Raw genomic sequence first — 20,748 nt, 5'->3', positions numbered from 1 at the left:
ATTAAACACAGGTGGATGATCCAGAAAATGGCACATTTAAGCAAAAAGGCAAAATTGTATTTTCAGAATGAAAAGTGATACAATTTCTTACCTACAATCCTAAAGGCAGAATTAAACCAAAAAAATGAATATGACATATGAAAATATTAGAGAATATAGGAAACATGGATGAAGGCTGAGGAGATTAGAGTAAGATAAAAAACAGATTATCAGTAAGATTAGTGTCAAAATTGCAAACTATACAAATAAGAGATAAAACAAAAATGACGTTACTTCTTGCTATAATTCCTGAGGATTTATAGAAATGTATAAAGGATAATGAATCTTAATTTCTGCCTGGAATGGTAAGAAAAATGGGCTTTTAAATAGTATTGTTTTCCTGGCTTCAGCCCCCAAACCCAAAAGGACTCTTAACACGCCACTAAAGTAAACTTGTTTCTCCATACCAATATTTTACAAATGATATCATAGAAAACATAAAGATTAAATACTGCAATTTAATATTTCTTTTGGAATATATATTTCCTCTGCCTGAATTTTAATTTAGCTTTCCGAGAAACTACCACTTCAGAAAGATTTTGTTTATATATAATGAGCTTATTAAGGGCTTCTCAGTACAATTTTCAAGAGCTAAATAGGATTATCATTTGAGTAGCACATCTTAACTATAATCCAAGTTCAAAGGAACTTCCAAAATTATGAAAATCTGTATTATCACTTGGTATTTCAACTGATTTCCAACTGTAATTTCAATTGTATAAAGAAATAATTTAAATAACTATCTTTCTTAATGAATTTCATAATTATAGTTAGAAATAACAATTTTTACCTTGATATTTGGGTTTTTTAAGGCAAATCCTCTGTACCAGCCTGTGGAAAAATAATCATGGTCATATTTTGATAAACCATTATAGTATTTTAAAGAAATAACAAATCAATCTGTTCTTTGCCAATGGAATTTTACCATACATGTAAATATTCTGTGGATAAATATGGTAAGTATTGGCTAGACAATAGCTCAAGTGACTACACATAAGCATTCTATTAATAAAATCATTTTTAAAAAACTGTATCAAAATTTATATAAATGACAGCATCATGCATAATGTAAATAAAAGCTTTAATATCAGAGCATTGGGCTTCAATTCTGGCTTTGTTTCTTATTGTCTGTTTAATGTTGTCCAAGTTACTTGACCTCTCTGAGTACCATTTAGTCCCATTTTATAGAAGGCCACATTATGTCTGGCAAGTCAAGAATCTGCACAAGATTTCATTCATTTCCAAATTCCACTTGCCTGACTACAAAGCCTAGACTCTGCCACCAAATAATAGTATCTGGTCAATCAGTCACATAATGAATTTGCACATCCCTTAAGCCCACTGTCTTGGGTTACGATCAGTCTCATATCGTATGAAGAGTAAAGCCATCATTCACTGCCGGAATTAACTGGCATGTTTTCATCAGCACAATGGCTGATCAAGAGCTCAGCATAATTTTTATTCTGTAGAATACCTATCACAGTAGTCCCTTCCTATCTGTGGTTTCACTGTCCACAGTTTCAGTTACTCATGGTCAACCAGAGTGCAAAAATACTACATGGAAAATTCCAGAAATAAACAATTCATAACGTTTAAACTGCATGCCATTCTAAGTAGCATGATGAAATCCTGTGCCTGCCTGCTCTGTTCCGCCCAGGACATGAATCATCCTTTTGTTCAGCATATCCACACTGTCAATGCTACTCACCCATTAGTTATTTAGTAGCCCTCTTGGTTATCAGATTGAGGATCACAGTTTCAAAGTCCTTGTGTTGAAGTCACCCTTATTATACTTAATCATGGCTCCAAAGCACAAGAGTAGTAATGCTGGCAACTGGGATGTGCCAAAGAGAAGCCATAAAGTGCTTTCTTTAAGTGAAAAGGTGAAAGTTCTTGAATTTAATAGGGAAAGAAAAAATCATATATTGAGGTTGCTAAGATTTAATTAAGAATTAATCTTCTATTCACAAAACTGTGAACAGAATATTGTTACAATTATTCTATTTCATTATTAGTTATTGTCAACTATGCCTAGTTTATAAATTAAACCTTATCACATGTATAGGAAAAAAAGAAAACGTAGGATATAAGATTCAGTACTATCCAAGGTTGCAGGTATCCACTGGGGGGGTCTTAGGTCACATCCCTTGCCAGTAAACGGGCTCAAGGACTACTGGATTTAAGCTCCCAGCAATTCCTAATCAATTCTGCAGCACTATCCTTACATGTCTTTTTATAGTTTAAAATAAATCAGGACATATGTTGTATTTTTTCACGTGTAAAGACCATTTTGCTTATTGGCAAAAAATTATTATACTATGTGGTAAATGTTATAGCTAATAAAATTTTTTGAATAATTAAATTTTAGCCAACATTTTAATATAAAACAACTATTTGAGCTTTGTATTTAAACATTTTTCTTCCTCATAATACATTTTCTTAAAACCATATATTGTAAAATATCATACCTAACAGTTTTAAAATCGGTCTGAAGAGATCAGAATGAACTGAAAATCAGAATCTCTGTATCTCAGGGTTTATCAGCTTCCATAAAGACAAATCCGAGAAATACATCCAATTGTAAATAATTATTCTAACAAAAACCAAAACTTTTTGAGAACTGCAAAAATGTCATAGAGAGGTCTCTGCCCACTTACTCTATACAGAAAAAGTTCTAGATTACAAAATAGCTCCTATTAGTTATGGAGCCCAGTTCCATACATCAATTCAAAATTTTATATTTATTTGTATATAAAGTAGGAACAGTCAAAATATATCTGGTAATAACATAGAAAATCTTCTATTTTTTAAGGCATCAATCATAGTAGAAAGAATAAACATTCCAATATGACCACCATCTAATACTAGGCTCTAACTAAATGCAGTAGTTCTGTTTGGATTAATATAGTTTAATCTATAATAAGCCTTGATATGATAGAATGTCATCATAATATAAAATCCTAGTAAGGAAAACCTTTTAACAGGAAAAACATGGGTATTTTTGGATATACAAACAGGGATTTAAAATGTAGTCATTTTGTTCACAAGAAAAGCTGTGTGGCCTGGCACAGTGGCTCACTCCTCTAATCTCAGCACTTTGGGAGGCTGAAGCGAGTAGATTACCTGAGGTCAGGAGTTTGAGACCAGCCTGGCCAACATGGTGAAACCTAGTCTCTACTAAAAATACAAAAAATTAGCGGGGCTTGGTGGCGCACGCCTGTAATCCCAGCTACTTGGGAGGCTGAGGCAGGAGAATCGCTTGAACCTGGGAGGTGGAGGTTGCAGTGAGCTGAGAGTACACCACTGCACTCCAGCCTGGGCAACAGAGCAAGACTCCGTCTCAAAAAAAAGAAAAGAAAAGAAAAAAAGAAAGAAAGAAAAGCTGGGTGTAGTGGCTTATGCCTGTAATCTGACTTTGGAATTTTCACCTTTGGAAGGCCAAGGTGAAAGGATCACTTGAGGCCAAGAGTTTGACACCAGCATGGGTAATATGGTGAGACTCCATCTCTACAGAAAATTTAAAAAAAAAAATTTAGCCGGGCACATTGGAGTGTCCTGGTGGTCCTAGCTACTTGGGAGACTGAGGCAGGAGGATCTCTTGAGCCCAGGAGGTCAAGGCTGCAGTGAGCCGTGATCACACCACTGCACTCCAACTTGGGTGACAAAGGGAGACCCTGTCTCAAAGAAAAAACAAAAAGAGCAGTCATTTGATCAGAAATCTTTTTAAGGACTAGCATTTAAGAATGTTTCATGGGTCAGGAATGGAAACGTTTGGGAACTATTAGGTATCTTTAATGAGTTATCTACTATATAAATTAATAATCATACAAGGTCAGACAGTATATTCCACTAATATTATTCAAGTGCATTGAATAATTTTATTCCAAGTTTGAGGGGAAGAAACTATAGGTGGAGAGCAGAGTTGGCCTGGGCAGGAGCCCTCCAGAGGCATCTGGTTACTCAGCCTAAGTAAGCCATGTCTGCTCTGCAGCTCTGCTTCTTCCTGTCCTGGGGCATCTACTAGATCCTGAGGATCCTGAGAAAAACCTTCTAGTTTGGCACTGAGTCAAGAACTACCTTAGATACGGTACCTTCAACTGCTTTCTCTGTTTGCGTCTAGCGACTTTAAGGAAATAACATTATAATCAGCTTAAAAATAGGCAATGATACCCTCTCATTAGCCAAACACTGAAAATGCAGGCAACAATTTTGTCAAAAATGACTTGCTGTGACTATTGGAAAAGTTCCAGAGATTAATAGTGGTATGGACATTTGTAGACTTTACGAGCAGTTGTATGTTGAGGAAGTTGTTGATACAATCTCAAGTGATTGCCACAAGGCTACTCACCATCACACTTCTCCAGGATCTGAACTGTATCTCCAATTTCCAATGACAGGCCATATGGAACGGTTCCTCGGAAACTGGCGATAACTGTAAAAAATGATACAGAATATATGAAGGCAATCATGTCTATTACAGCTTATTATTAAATGTTATTGACTAGGAAAAATTAATATAAATATGAAGTATAATTTGATAGCTAGATTCCTTTGTCATATTTTAATTTTACATCTTTTAAGAAAATTATTGAGTATATATACTTTGCTAACTTCTTGGTCAAATTAAGTATTATAAATATGCATTTCGAAGATATGAAATTTATGAAAATAATATACAATGTATCAGTGCTATCACCCAATAACAGATATGAACAAAGGTATTGCCTGAGAGCCTAAAGGACTATGACCCTCTTGTTCACTGCTCTCTTCACTCTCCCATCCAAATGCCAGGCCATGGTGGTTAATAAATATGTGTTCAGTAATAAATGAGGATTATATTTCCTGCTTGTTATTAAGTTTGGTTTACCTTTCTGCTATATTGTTTGGAGCAGATTTCTTTTCCATAAACTATAAGATTCTCAAGAGAAGGGACTGTATCTATTTGCTTACCATTATGTGCCCAGAGCCTAGCATAGTATGTGGTGCATAAAAGCAGTCTTCTTATGCAGTAATCAACAGAGACATTTTATTTAGTAATAGCGGGGCCCTCCCACAGGCCTAAACACACAGCCACCACAATTCCCACATGTCTTAGCTCTTAACCACTTGGAATGGGGAGGGATCACAATTAATTATAGATTAATGGTTTAGAGTAATTGGTTTCTGAAACATTTTGCATGGCAGGACAGGACTAGGATGTTATACCCATAGAGAGAAAGTATGCATAGTCCTCTCCTGGCAACTCCAGGACGTATAGAGAGAAGAAAGCTCAGTGATTCTTCCCTGAATAGTAAGTAAAGCTTGAGTCAGAAAAGAGGCAAAGATGGAGAAATAAAGAAAATGCATTTCAACACACAAAAAGAGAGAAGATATCTCCTACGGAATACTATGTACACTGAGATCAACTAACAATTCACATCAAAGAAAACGATTCTTAAAAGGCCAAAATTTTAGGAGAGAAACTTATAATTTTGCTTCAGAGTGAGATTTAGATATAACCCCAATCCTCAAAAGTAAGTTATTGCTACTGTTGGGAATGTATTATTTTAAAAACCTAAAGTTACACACAAATCTGTCAAAAATGAAAACATGCCAATAAGTAGTGAGCTTTTAGAGAAGTCTCAAACCCTTTTATGATCTCAAAACAAAATCGACAGTAGAGGTCAAAACACAGGACAGAAAACACAACCCAAAGTTATGAGATAGAACAAAATAACTATATAGATAGAAACCAATTAAGAACATAAGCACTAATTTATGATATCATTTTCTAATTATAACCATGAATTCCATACAGCCTCATAATGACATTCAAGAAGCTTTTTGCTGGCAAAATAATCAAGGAGATATGTCTTGACAGATTACTTCATGTAACTTTCAGAGACCTCTTCTTACAAGGGATCAGCAACTGAACCGACAGTAGATTGATCGCAATTTAGAAGACTTCAAGACAAACTTACACTCTGAATTGCCTTCCCAAACTCTGCACTACTGATGCTTCTTTTGGAAGTCTTGGTGCATGGACTTCCCAACACAGTTCTGTATACAGCTCCTACCACTCAGGAACACCCTTGTGTACCCAGGGCTGCCTCCCTCACTTTTGGCTCTCCTCTGTTTTTCCTCATCACCTTCTTGAACACAGTAGTACTACTAATAGATTTCATTTCTTTACCTTCCTCAGCCCCTGCAATCCAGCCTTCGCTGTGTTTTGAAACTTTACTAAGATCTCCAGTCCCCTCAATGTGGCCACATTCATATTGCTTTCCAGGAGAGTCTGTTCTCTCTCTCTCTCTCTCTCTCTCTCTCTCTCTCTCTCTCTCTCTCTCTTTTGAAATGGAGTCTCACACTGTTGCCCAGGCTGGAGTGCAGTGGCGTGATCTCGGCTCACTGCAACCTCCGCCCCCTGGGTTCAAGCTATTGTCCTGCCTCAGCCTCCTGAGTAGCTGGAATTACAGGTGCCTGTCACCACACTAAACTAATTTTTTTGTATTTTTAGTAGACACAGGGTTTCATTATGTTGGCCAGGCTGGTCTCAAACTCCTAACCTCGTGATTCACCTGCCTCAGTCTCCCAAAGTGCTGGGATTACAGGTGTGAGCTACCGAGCCTAGCCCTATCCTCTCTTGAATCTTCTACTGCTTCTGTCACACCCACCAGCCTTCTTTTCCAGACCTTTTTTCTTAGCCCTCCGCTTAAGTGTTGGTGTGATCCAGAGTTCCATCCTTAAGATTCTCAAGTGTAGGAAAAAGGTATCAAGCCTGGCATTTTGACACATGGATTTGAATTCCAATCTCATCACTTATTACCTGTGTGACCTTGATCAGGATATTAACCTCTCACAATCTCTATAACCTCACTGTAAATAATCACTGGGTGAGTGAATGAGGGACTGGTGTGGCCATTACTGTTAAACTCTCTGGTCTTCAATAGTCAGGTTCTTTTATTATTGGGAATACTATTTTTAAGAGTGTGCTTAAAATTCTAAGAATCAAAAACTGTATTACTTGGGAAAACTCATTCTTTCATAAGAGTTGTTTAAAACTGGGATGACAGCTTATCTGAGTCATAACCATGTATTATCTCATTTCTTATCCAAATAGTGTATGTGGGTGAGTTCTGATTTGACTGTTCAGCTATGTAATATGTAATAAATATTAAAGGAAAGCAAATAAGTTCCCTAATCTCATTGGTCTTCAGATGGTTCCTCTATAAAACAAAGGAGCTAGAAAAATGGACTGAAATCCCCCTGCCAGCCCCAAATTCTGAGTCTGCAAGAGGACTTTCAGCTTAGCAGAGACATGGCATAGTACTTTCCAAAGAACTCTGTCCCCAAATCAGCCTAGTCTATGTAATCATTGCCTGTGATCAAGCGGACACTTGTCCATACCTGCAACAGCCATCTGATAATGCAGAAGAGAGAGCCTGCTCTCAGCATCTCATATGAGGCCCTTATCAACTGCTCTCCTACTTTTCTAGGCTCACACCCAATCCACCTCTCCACATACTGCCCTATGCTCAGTCATATTCAATTTTTCATCAAGCTTTTTCTTGCAGACCTCAGTGCTTTTACATCGATTATTCCCTTTTTAGGGGGCTGCCTTCCTCACTCCTACACTGGGAACTGCAAAGCAGCTTTAATTTAAAGCTTAGCTCCAAGGTTAGGACTTTAGAAGATTTCCTGATGCTACTCCTTCCCTTTCTTCATCCCTGGGTCCATACTGAATACAATTACTCCCTCACCTATGTTCCTAGGGCACTGTGACCACACCTCAAATGTAGTAAGGCATCACATAATAATATACAGCACTTTGTCTATCTGTGTCTTTCTACTTGAGAAGAGAAATTTTCTCATTCATCTTTCAAGAGCCAGCATGAGCTCTGAGTACAAGAATGGAGTACCAACAAACACATGGAATGAATGAATGAATGAAGCCAGTGAGAAATGGCGCCTAGGTTTTTATGGATTCAGACAACCTCAGGGACACCTCTCATAACTAAAAGTATCTAAGGAATAAGTTTTAAACCGTGGATCATATTGGAGAGGGATATTTTTCAGGATGTAGCTCAGAGAATGACTTTGATCTTTATCTTCTAAAATGGCAAGTCACTCTCAGTCATTGAGTTAGACAAGTAACTCCACCTTGCTGTGTACTAATGAGTAGATGGATGGATACTATACTCAGGAAAAATATTTAGGCTTCAGGTTATGAAAGAGAAAGGGGAAAGAGAAAGATAGTTCTAGGCCAAGAACGAAGGATTTGAAAACACGGCTCATTCATGTTTCTCGGTGGTAGCATATAATGTATCATAAACTAAGAAAAACTAGTTTAGCAAAGCAGACATCCTAACACCATGTATACATTAATGAAGCCTCAATTTGCAATTCCGTCAAATGCTCTGAAAGCATATGCTATTTTCAAATTCCATTTGGAAACAACTTTTCAATTAAATCCCTTTAACTTTCTCCAAGTGTTTCTGCATGAAACACGCCTATACTTGAAAATGCATTGTCACCAGTTACTATAAAGTAGCTATTTCTTTATATGAAAGTTTACTCATTGTACACTCCCCAGGGGCATTTTCCCCCAAATAATATCAAAGTTTACCAAATATGACTATACAGTGCTTTGATCCCTCGATTTCCTTTTCTTGTTTTTCTTATAAATTGAACAGTTTCTTATAAATTGATCTTTAGTAACTACAGAAAACAATCATAGCAAATGAACCCTTGGTAAAGCTGGGAATATAAATATTCAGTACTATTATTTTAGTTATACAGGCCCTGAGAGCACAATTTGAAACTGCAGATAAAAACTACTTCTATGGTGGTGTGTTCATCTCTGCCCATTTGCTACTAGGTAAAAATTTACTTGGATTAATAAACACAGTTTATATGTATATAAACCCAGTTTATAGCTAAGTCCTTAATAAATATCTGTCAGCTGAAAATACTAAATTTATAGCATAACCATTTAAAAAGGATATTCTAACCAACTGCCCGTTATTACTATCAGTGTCATTCCTTCATATGACATCAGTTAGTACCTATTGACAGTTTAAGAATTGAATAGCTGTGAGAAACAGTCTCAGACACAACTCCTAACTTTCTATGAGGAATATAAAATGAAGGCAAATGATGCAGTGAAATGGGGACTCATTTCTGTTTCAATGATGCTATTTGCTCATGCCAGAACCAATGCACATTTTAAAACTTAAACTGAATACAAAGAAATTCAATCACAGGAGTCCATGACTTTTAAAATTTAAAATCAAAACAAAGTATTAAGAATTATTGGCTGGGCATGGTGGCTCACACCTGTAATGTCAGCACTTTGGGAGGCCAAGGCAGGTGGATCACTTGAAGTCAGGAGTTTGAGACCAGCCTGGCCAACATGGTGAAACCCCGTCTCTACTAAAAATACAAAAATTAGCAGGGTGTGGTGGCGCATGCCTGTAGTCCCAGCTATTTGGGAGGCTGAGGCAGGAGAACTGCTTGAACCAGGGAGGCGGAAGCTGCAGTGAGCCAAGATTGCACCACTGCACTCCAGCCTGGGTAACAGAGCAAGACTCTATCTCAAAAAAAAAAAAAAAAAGAAAGAAAGAAAAAGAACTATTATAAGTCAATCACGTAGTTCTAAGTCACAGACAGTAACATATGCTTCTTCATCTTTGTGAAAATAATATTCAAAGTGATTCTACTTGGCACGGGTCAATTCGAGCCCAGCACATGCTGGCCTTGCCCTTTACAGGCTGACCATCTAGATGAATGGAACATAATACAGGAAAGAAATGATGGAAACACTTTGTCTTCCGTGATATAAAGGAAGGAAAACTTCTCTCTTCAAATCGGATTTTGGCTTCATCTCTCTGCTAAAAGGATCTCCAACTCATGAACAGGTTGTGGTCTAAAAGGTCACTTATGAGCCAACTGCTTACAACAGAGACCACACAAAGCTACTCCTCCCAAGTTCTGAGGCTAGCCCACAGAATCCTATTTCATGGTAAAAGGAAACTGCTGTTTTTCACAGCAAAAATGAACTGACTGCACCAGAAATTAAATATAAAATTTGATATGATTGGTTGTAAAATATGGAACACTGGTGCTGAAAACACAGCAGTCCCCATCAGAAGGCAATGATAGAGCAGGCATTGGTGTTGTAGACATTCTAAAGGAATTTGGTGTCACATCCTCAGAGGACATTTCAAACTGGTTCCTTCCTACATCCATGTTCATTTTCACATTCGGCTCTGGCATGTCATGGAAGTATCCATTAAGGTTTATCAGCTTTTATAAGGATCATTTGGAGGGGCTCACAAGTGGAAAAGAAAGAAAGGGGTAGAATTTCTGAAGAACCTAGATAAGAGAAAACAGAGAAAAAGGAAAGGGATTAAGGAGAACTAAATTATTTTTAAAAATTTTTTTCTATTTCTTTGAGACAGAGTCTCATCGTCGCCCAGGCCAGAGAGCAGTGGTGCAATCTTGGCTCACTGCAGCCTCCACCACCCAGGCTCAAGCCATCCTCCTACCTCAGCCTCCCCAGTAGCTCAGACTACAAGTGCACGCCACCATGCCTGGCTAATGTTCGTATTTTTTTGAAGAGATGGTGTTTCGTCATGTTGCCCAGGCTGGTCTCAAACAACTTGCCTGCCTTGGCTTCCAAAAGTGCTGGGAATACAGGTGTGAGCTACCACTCCTGGCCAAGGAGAACTAAATTTTTCTCAGGTACTTTAATTCATGAAATGGTGAACTATGATGGAAAAGGAAAAGGAGTCACTTCTTCTACATGTGTACAAAACCCCACTGCAGGGAGAGATAAAATATGGTGGAAAAAACCATATCAGTAGTCTATTTCAAGGTATTTCCCTTTTTTCTAGCTGTCTGGGACAGGGCTGGAGGAAGACAGAAGTCATTTGGAGATTACTCTTGGTACTATCACTTTGAAAGTATAGGATAGAACTGTTTTTCTTCTTTATTCCTTTCCGTCTTTTCCCTCCACAAGATGAGGTTAGGAGCAAGCTGGTTATTCCTAACTGCAAGGAATTCCCAGGTGGCTACTTGTGTCACAGCAGGACTATGTGGAGATGATCTCCCGGATACTGTTCTGTGGTGAAAATGAACTTGCTGGGAAGAATAAAGAAATGCTGTGCTTCACCTTCTGGTCCTCAGACCTGCCACATGTTTGGGATCTGCCTTCATCTAGGAATAGACTGTGCCCACAGGCCTCACACACCTTGCAGGCTCACCTAAGAGGCACAAATATATGCACATTCACAAGCAGGACTGCATTCTTAGGCCAGTTATATAGTCAGCCTTTGAGACATGTCACACAACTCCCTTCTGGCCTATGTGACTTTGAAAAATCAGAAGCATATTGAATGAAAGGCACATAATTGTTACTGACATATTACAAGTACCACCTGAAAATATATCGCTGCCTTTGACTGTAAAGAGGATAGTTCTCCCAGGGATTGCAGAACTTCGTCGTGCTCGAACGCCAAGGAAAAGCATGGTGGTATGTGCTGTGATGCACCTCCCAGATCCTTCTTTGGAAATCAATGACTCTCCCTGTGGCTGGGAGTGCTGAGACAGACAGTCCTCGAACCCTTGCTCTCTCTAGGATGGCTTCAGCTGAAGAGAACTGCTTTCCCCAAGGTTGGGGCTATTTCCCAGGGTGATTTACATCCAGTGAAGGCTAGACCTTGGCACTACAACTTGGCATAACTCTGCAGGGCCATTCCAACTTAAGTGACTAAGACTGTCACTAGGCCTGCATCACAGATCAACTTCTCCCTGTCTGCCAAGTCCTGCTTCCTTCCCCACCACTGCACTAGAGGGAACCCCAAGAGTACTTCCTGATAAATACCCTGCAAGTCAATCTCCTCCAACTCAGGGTGTGCTTCCTGAAGGGCTCAGCCTCTTACAAGCTTTCGAGCACTCCCCATTCAGAATTTACTTCTTGCCCAATTTGTTTAAAGTCCTCTTTTTAAGGGAGAAGAAAAAATAACATGATAGCATTACTATTTTATCTTAAAAGATTTTGCTGTTTTTCCTGTGTCAGTTCTAACCTTCTGTGACACAGACATTTCAATACTGGTTTTATAGATAGAGAAAAAGAAAAGGAAAGAGGCAAACAAGGACAGAATTAGCAATATCAGGAGGGAATTTTTCCACATTCAGATTTATCTGAAGACATTGTCGCTGTGGCAATAAATGAACCAGTTTAATTTTCCAAAGGGTCATAAACAGACTCTTTACCTTGGATTTCATGTCACAGATGCTAAGGTCCTTTCCTAATTGAAGGTCAAAAAAATAAAATTGTAAGCTAATTATTGCATCCACCTATCCATACTTTTAAAAATAACTTAATATGCTAGAAAAGGTTATGATTTTGGCCAGCTGCCAGCCAAAAGGAGCATCATAGAATAAAGAAAGCCCAAACAATTATTTCAAAAGCCTCCTAGTACTTAGGAAAGGGAGACAATGTGAATTAGATGGAGGCCTGGGATTTAGCTCCACCACCCATGAACCATTGGTCCTTCATTTGCTAGCCCAGGATGACACCACCTGCCTGGCCTACCTCACAGGATGTCACAAAGATCAAACAAATATATGCGAACTCGATTTGTAAGTAAATACGAGATAATATTTTTTCATCATAATTGTTAACTGGAAATTTGGAAGCAGGATCTGAATCTGCCATAGATTTAAAAGCCAAAATAAGCCTTCCATTTATAATAGTAAATAAAAACCCTTTCTCTATTCTGTTATTACAGTTTCTTGGAAATCATTAGTTAAACTTAGAAAGGTTCGGCTTAAGCGCCTTGAGGAAAAAAAGCTGACACTACTGCTTTTTCTGATAAAGCAGCAAAAAAAACAAAACAAAACAAAAAAATCTTTGGCAATGAGACTGATAAGGAAAATAATGGAGTTAAGGGGGATTTTCCAAAAACGCTAAGGCAGAGTTAGGAAGGGAGGCAGATGCAGCTTTTACCATTCACTCTGCACAATAGTATTATTTGCGCAAGGGACAATAGACAGCACCAGGCAGGAAAAAAATTCCAATACAGTCTTCATGTCACAATGGAGAATGAAGTTACAGAAGGCAACTGCTTTTCCCCAATCCATACGAAAACCTGTTTTAATAAAATATCACTTTCTAATCAAATGTATTTAATCCACCACCAATATCTGCTAAAAATAAACAAAAAAATCACCTTTCCAATGTGAGTGGCTAATATTCAAATAATACTCTTTCAGATTAATAACTAAGATTATTTAACATACAGAATAAAGTTTGCTAACTTTTTGTTACTTCTAGTTTTTTTCTATAAGAGAAGAGAAAAAGAATATTATAGCCCTCTGTTCCTATTTTTTCCTGATTTCTCTCTTTGAATACTAAATATTCAAAGTCTCAAAACATATAACACAGTAGAACTGAAGTGGTACATCCAAATATCACTGCCATTTCCACCCTGCACCAGAGTGACTCGGCAGGCCAGCCCAGTAAAATCACCAAAAAGTTAGCAAATATCACAAAAGTGAACTGGAAGACAGGGACCCGGCCTCCACACACACTGCTTTAATGTGTCCAGCTTATTTTTGCAGCCTCTTCTAATGTTCTCTCCAGCGTAAGATTCAGTCCTGTCTCAGTGTCAGTCACTCATCTTCCTCATACAACTAAGAATTTATTTTTCTGGTTTTCCTTCATAGGTATTCCTTTTTCCAATGTGGATTTTGACTCCCATCCCAGTGTTGACTTGTTAAGAGGTCTGCTATACAAAGACCTGGAACCAACCCAAATGCCCATCGATGATAGACTGGACAGGGAAAATGTGGCACATATACACCATGAAATATTATGCAGCCATCAAAAATGATGAGTTCGTGTCCTTTGTAGGGACATGGATGAATCTGGAAACCATCATTCTCAGCAAACTGACACAAGAACAGAAAATCAAACATCGCATGTTCTCACTCATAGGCGGGTGTTGAACAATGAGAACACATGGACACAGGGAGGGGAGCACTACACATTGGGGTCTGTTGGGGGGAAAAAGGGGAGGGACAGCAGGGGGTGGGGAGTTGGGGAGAGATAGCATGGGGAGAAATGCCAGATATAGGTGAAGGGGAGGAAGGCAGCAAATCACACTGCCACGTATGCATCTATGCAACAATCTTGCATGTTCTTCACAGATACCCCAAAACCTAAAATGCAATTAAAATATATATATATATATATATATGAATATATATATATAAAGATTAAAAAAAAAAAAGAGGTCTGCTATATTATTACCTACAAATTGCCTTACACTCCCGTTGGAAGAATCAAACTCTAAATTTCTATAATTGCTTACCCTTTTGCTCTGATGACTAAGCCTTTTTCCAATTTTGAACAAATACTAATTTTTACTGGTTCTGGCCATTGATACCTAGTCAAAAACCATTTCTCAAAGAGATAGGGGAGCCAGTTAACAGTTCAATGGAGAAACAGAGGAACAAAGTCCAAAGTTCTTTCAAAATCTAGCTCCTGCATACTTTTCCAATCTCACCCTTTACAACTCCCCACTCAACAGTCCCACTGAACCTCTCTTATTTATGCCTTCAGAATTGCTTTTCCCCCCACTTGACATCTAGGCCTCTTACTCTATGTCCCCTTTCCAGGCCTTCAAAACAACGCAAGCATCCTCCTTAAGGAAGGCTTAGTCTGTACCCTAACTCCACTGCACCACTCCCATTTATGTTCCTCCAACACTGATTATACTCACTCACCTCCTCTACTTTTAGGGTTCCTTTATGTTCCCAATACCCAGCACAACATGACACCTAGTGGGAACTCAACAAGTGTCAGTTGAATATATAATGGAATGAAATCACCAAAGTGTGCAGTTGACTCATTAATTCAATTAATATTTAAGGATCATGCTCCATGTGCCAGTATTGTGTTAGGCACTAGAAATACAATGGTGAAGATAACACTTTGCTCCGGTGTTGAGTTATTAAGTCATGAGAAAGAACAAGTTTCCTAAGTTTTTTGGTTCCTACAAAACACAGTTCAGAGTGTGTAGACGGACAACTCTTCAGGTGCTTGGATTCTGTCACTTGATCATTCAATTTAGCACTTATGTGCATTTAATCCATTTTATTAACTTTTATTGAATTTATCAATTTCTACCATCTGTAGGAATTTTGTTACTTCAACAAGACCAAACACATCTTTAAGGAAGGGACTAGTATTCCAACCAGCAGAGCACCTAGAAATAAGGATCTGTTAATTGTTCAGCAAATACCACAAAAGTGAACTGGAAGATAGAGATTCAGCCCCCACACAAACCACCTTAAAGTGCTGATGTACTCTCCTACCAAAAGCATTCTCAAAACCATGGCTCAAATGTGCTGAGGTCTACTTCCAGGTTAGTTCTCTTTTCTACAGCTCTGTGTTTTATATTGCCAGAGATTTTAAAATGTACACAGCAAACAGATACACTTAGAGTTCTACTATTCTTATGTAGAAAAAAATTAAGTCTATGGTCTTTTTTTAACTTTTAATTTTGAATTAATTTCAGATTTATAAGAAAGTTACAAAAATAAGCCAGTCATGGTGTTGTATGCCTGTGGTACTGGCTATTCAAGAGGCTGAGGTGGAAGGATCGCTTGAGCCCAGGTGTTCCAGGTTGCAGTGAGCTATGATCACACCACTGTACTCCAGCTTGAGAAAGAGAGTGAGATCCTGTCTCAAAAAAAAGGAAGAAAGGAAGAAGGAAGAAAAGAAAGGAAGAAAGAAGTGTCAGAGGTATTCAAACCAGAGTGACTCCATCTTGAACAGAGGCTGAGAAAAATAAGGCTGAGACCTACTAGGTGGCATTCCACCTAGTAGGTCTGGGCATTCTTAGTCACAGGATGAGTTAGGAGGTTGGCAAAACTAAAATACAGGTCATCAGAACCTTGCTAATAAAACAGGATGCGGTAAAGAAGTCAGCTGAAACTCACCAAAACCAAAATGGCAACGAAATTGACCTCTGGTCAGCCTCACTTTGTTATATACTAGTTATAATGCATTAGCATGTAAAACACACTCCCACCAGCGCCATGACAATGTACAAATGTTATGGCAACATCTGGAAGTTACACTATATGGTCTAAAGGGGAGGAACCCTTCCCAGTTCTGGGAAGTGCCCATCTCTTTCCTTGGTAACTCATGAATAATTCACCCTTCATTTGGCATATAATCAAGAAATAACCATAAAAATAGCCAACTAGCAGCCCTCAGGGCTGCTCTGTCTATGGAGTAGCCATTCTTTTATCTCAGCTTCTCCAATAAACTTGCTTTCACTTTGCTTGTGGACTTGCCCTGAATTCTTTCTTGCATGAGATCCAAGAAGGCTCTCTTGGGGTCTGGATCAGGACCCTTTTCTGAGAACAGAAAAAAAAAAAAAAAGGAAGAAAGTAACACATATAGAATAAAGATATATTCTTAAATAAGTTTCAGCAAATGTGAAGATCTTAAATAAATATAGTACATTTAACAAAACCAGGAAGTTAATGTTCAAACAATATACTGTCTTAGTCCATTTTGTGCTGTTATAACAGAATATCGCAGGCTGGGTAATTTATAAAGAAATTTAATTCTCACAGTTCTGGAAGCTAGCAAGTCCAACATCAAGGTACTAGCATTTGGTAAGAGCCTTCCTGCTGTATCTTCACATGGTGGAAGGATGAAGAACATGAGAGTGTAAACTACCCAAACACAGCATGAAGCCTCTTTTCATAGGGCCTTAATCCCATTAACAAGGGAGGAGTCCCCATGGTCTAATCATTTCTTAAGGTCCCACCTCTTAATACTCTCTCTTTGGCATGACCTGAATGTTTAAAAGGATTACATTTCAGCATAAATATTGGAGGGGACAAAAACATTTTCTTAGTCTCCTCCCATACTGGACAGTTTCTCAGTCTTTCTCTGTCTTTCATGACTTTGGCTAATTTAAGGATATTGACCAGTTATTTTGTAGAGTATCTCTAAATTTTGGTTTGTTTCCTCATGATTAAATGTAGAATATGCATTTTTGGCATGAATATCACAGAAGTGATGATGTGCCCTGCTAGGCGTATCTCATTAGGAGGTATATGATGGCGGTAGGTTTTATTACTCATGATATTAACCTTGATCACTTGGTTAAGGTGGTGTCTGCCCGGATTCTCCACTGTACAGTTACTATTTTTGCCTGTGTAAATAACAAGTGCCTTAAAAGAAGATACTTTGAGACTATGCAAATATACTGTTTTTCTTCATATCTCATAACATCCATTGATAATTTCTGCCTTGCAACCTTAGGCATTTCTAATCATGATGTTTTCTCACAAGTTTATTCAGACACAGCTGGATTATTTCAATTGCAATCAAAACCTTTAATGGGTTCTTTTTGAAGTGGATACAATATACTTAGTTTAGTCTTGATTTCTTTAATATAAAGTACAAAATTAATACCACTACCATAGGCATCCTTGAAATGAATACTCAGTACATCAGGTGAAATTTCAAGTGTTTCAGAAAATGAAAACGTATCATTTATTTCAGAAAATGAAACAAATTAACATTTTTGTCCAATTTTCATGATGGCATGATCTCTTTCGATATTACGTCCTTAACCAAATAATTTGTATATGGGTGTTTGGTGAGAGATAGCTTTTGAACGGTTTCAGCCAACATTTTCAAGGAAAATTGAATGTGTCCTACAATTAACTGTAATCATCTTCAGATTTGAATCAAACCCTTCTATCTTCACTGCAATTATTGGTGACTTATAAAGGAATCTTGGGTAAAATTGTATATATTTGTTTCATTTTCTGTCAGGAATCTAGACTTCCTAATCATTTTGTACAATAACATTTATTTTAACTAAGGTCTTAGGACTTACTGATACTCACAGAAGCTATCCGAAGTTGTGAATTCTGTGGCATACTGTATAAGAACTATGTTTAACTAATTTTAAGTATTAAAATCTTACTTAAAATAAGACACTAACTACTAACTACAGTGAGCATCTTACAAAGGATTTACATTTTGGAAATGTTATAAAGTTGGTTATTTGGAATCAATAACTAGATGCTGAAGCTACCTCATAATGGCCTACTTAATCGATTAAACAACTAAAATAATAATTCCACATGTAATGAAAATTGGGTGATGGGAGGGATTTATATACAGTAGAGGCAGTATAGTATGGGAGAGGTAGAGTGGTCTTGGCAAATGTGGAGACAAAACGAACACAAGCTAACTCCTCCTCAATACTGTTTCTCCTCCTGGCTTTCTAGAAAAACCTTGATTCCTGAAAAAGCCTCACCCCAACTTTGCCACAACCTGGTGATCCACCTATAATGTTCACAGCCCCCAGGAAAGACTGGATAATTATGAACACACCTTGCTTTCTTTCATCATTTCCCTTTTCCCCAAGGGAGCGCAGCTGCACTGAGAACACCAATCTCTCAACCACACCCTACCCCAACCTCTATGGAAAACACAGTAGCTACCTGACCAATGGGAGGTGAGAGAATGAACACTCTTATCTTCAGGGATCTGGGTCGAACCCAGTCAGCCATTCTTCAGAGTTGCACAGTATTGGGACTAGAAAGGCCTTAAAGGAACACTCACATCATTCTACATATGGTACTTGTAAACCTGGTATTCATGTGGCTCATGTTATCTAGGAAACTAATAAAACTCTGTTATTTCCATTTTATCTCTATGAAGCCTTTCTGCTTCCTCTTAATGACTATTTTTAAAATGAAAAGATATTAAGGGGAAAAAAATGCTGCTTGTTTATCAAGAGAATTTAATGACAAGTTAAGGCAAAATTCATGAAACTGTAATAGCCAAATCAGGGAATCAGGATAAAAATGAACACTACCAACTCAGCACTTGTCAATTATAAATGAACTTTTAAATTCTTCCTCAGGGTTTTTAGAGAACACCAGGCTCCCCTGGGAATCATGCCCTCTGTTATTCTGCTCTTCCAATTTTATAAGCTAATGAAGCAGTTGCTTTCCCTGCCTTTCTTTTCACTGTAAATTTCAGCTAACTATTGATTCCAGATGTTGTCTAATAATTGAAATCTGGATTGTCTTTGTTTGCAAAAAGCTACACTATTTAAAAGAAACTTTTACAAAATACTCCCTACATTCCCCTCCCTCCAATTTTTCATGGAAATCAAAATTCCTATGGTTAGCTGGGGTTAAAATCTTCAGAAATATTTCTCCTTTCTCCTCCACTATGAAATGTGCCAAACAAATGAGATAAATTTACCAAAATATCTTCAAAAACAAACAACAGGTCTGGCATTAGGGCCAAAAGCAGTCACTGATTTCACAATAGGTTAGTTAGGAACAATCCATCTATTGCAGTTCTTTGGTTCAAATGATAACTTTGCATTTGTTTTTATTTTTCTGACCATCAACAGAGGTGACTTGGTCTGTCCATGAACTAAATCTGACAATGTGAATGCCCTCGGTGCTCACATAAAAGTGGGTGTCCTCAACACTGCAGTGCAGCTAACGCAAAGTGAAATAACAAGTGCTCAAAGATAATAAGATTCAAAGAAACATTTTAAACAATTCAAAGAATTTTATTTTTTGGAAGACAATTTAAAACTTCCAAAAATATACTCAACATACAAAACTTAAATTGAGGATGAGAAACATTCTTCCTTAGGAGCTCAAATTCCTAAGCATGGCTAGAAGAAGGTATGCCTGCATGAAAAGTACATATATGACTTTTTCTCCTTTTATTAATGATTGTAATTAAAACCACCTTAAAGCCTCTGGTAACAGCCATTTGTTATTACTAACAAATAGTTATATCTTATAACTATATTGCCCATTTACTAATAGTTTCACTATTAATAATATGGGCTAAAGTGAATATATTTTTAGATAGTTCTGAAAGTTACAAAACCATCCATATAAATGAATAATTTAGTTATTTCTAAATCTAAGGGAATGGATCGAAACACTGACCATAGGCCATCAAGACCCCAAAATAATATGCTTAAAAAATCTGAGTTTATCAGCTTTTTTATTTGGTAAAATCCAAATATAAATAAATAAATATCCCTACTATCTTTGCTATCTTTACTTCTTATAGCTAAAGGAAATACTAGTAGAAGATTAAGATACTTTTGGAAAATTTTTTCAATCACTGAGTTTTAAGTCTTTTTAGTGTTCTAAATGTTTGTTCATTTTTTTAACCTTTTTAATAAATCCAAAATAGCAGATTTGCCTACTAGAGGAGGGAATCTTAAAAAAAAAAAAAATCTGCATTTTGCTGTGAGTTCTTCCTAAAAACATAGGCAACCAGGAAAGTCAATCTGTTTGTTTGCTTACCTAGGAGATAAATCTAGAACTAAGTCATATTACAGCAGAAAAGCCCAATTTACAACTGGAGCTGCAGAGTTAAAAGCACCCAACATTATGCAGAAAAACTTTCCTACATTGTGTTTGAAGCTGTGTGACAAATTTATAAAAGTATTGAGTGTTTCTCAATCACACCTGCCCCACACCCACTTGAATTCTGACACAATAAGCAAACAGGACAGACTAACCAAGATCTCCTCAAAATAGATGAGCTAAGAGCTAATATTTTCCTTTCTTTATATAAGACTGAAAGTTTTTTATCCTCATACATGTTAGAAATAATAGTATGTCAGTTTTCCAAAA

At 37.4% G+C, this 20,748-nt stretch overlaps 1 protein-coding gene across 3 annotated transcripts in view; it reads right to left on the bottom strand.

Annotated features, from left to right (window-relative positions):
- DOCK4 (dedicator of cytokinesis 4) overlaps positions 1-20,748 on the bottom strand; it is a 488,208-nt gene that overhangs the window by 278,389 nt on the left and 189,071 nt on the right. For all 3 annotated transcript variants that reach the window (XM_064374405.1, XM_064374410.1, XM_064374414.1), the window contains exons 2-3: positions 4,388-4,471; positions 830-870 (exon numbers count right to left, since the gene is read on the bottom strand). In XM_064374405.1, coding sequence (XP_064230475.1) covers positions 830-870; positions 4,388-4,471 — 125 coding nt within the window. The remainder of the gene's footprint in view (positions 1-829; positions 871-4,387; positions 4,472-20,748) is intronic.

Source organism: Aotus nancymaae, unplaced genomic scaffold (assembly GCF_030222135.1).
Source record: "Aotus nancymaae isolate 86718 unplaced genomic scaffold, 86718_ANA_hifiasm-v0.15.2.pri h1tg000002l, whole genome shotgun sequence".
Lineage (NCBI taxonomy): Eukaryota > Metazoa > Chordata > Mammalia > Primates > Aotidae > Aotus > Aotus nancymaae.
The sequence above is the reverse complement of the archived record's forward strand: the minus strand, read 5'-3'. Positions and strand labels throughout refer to the sequence as shown.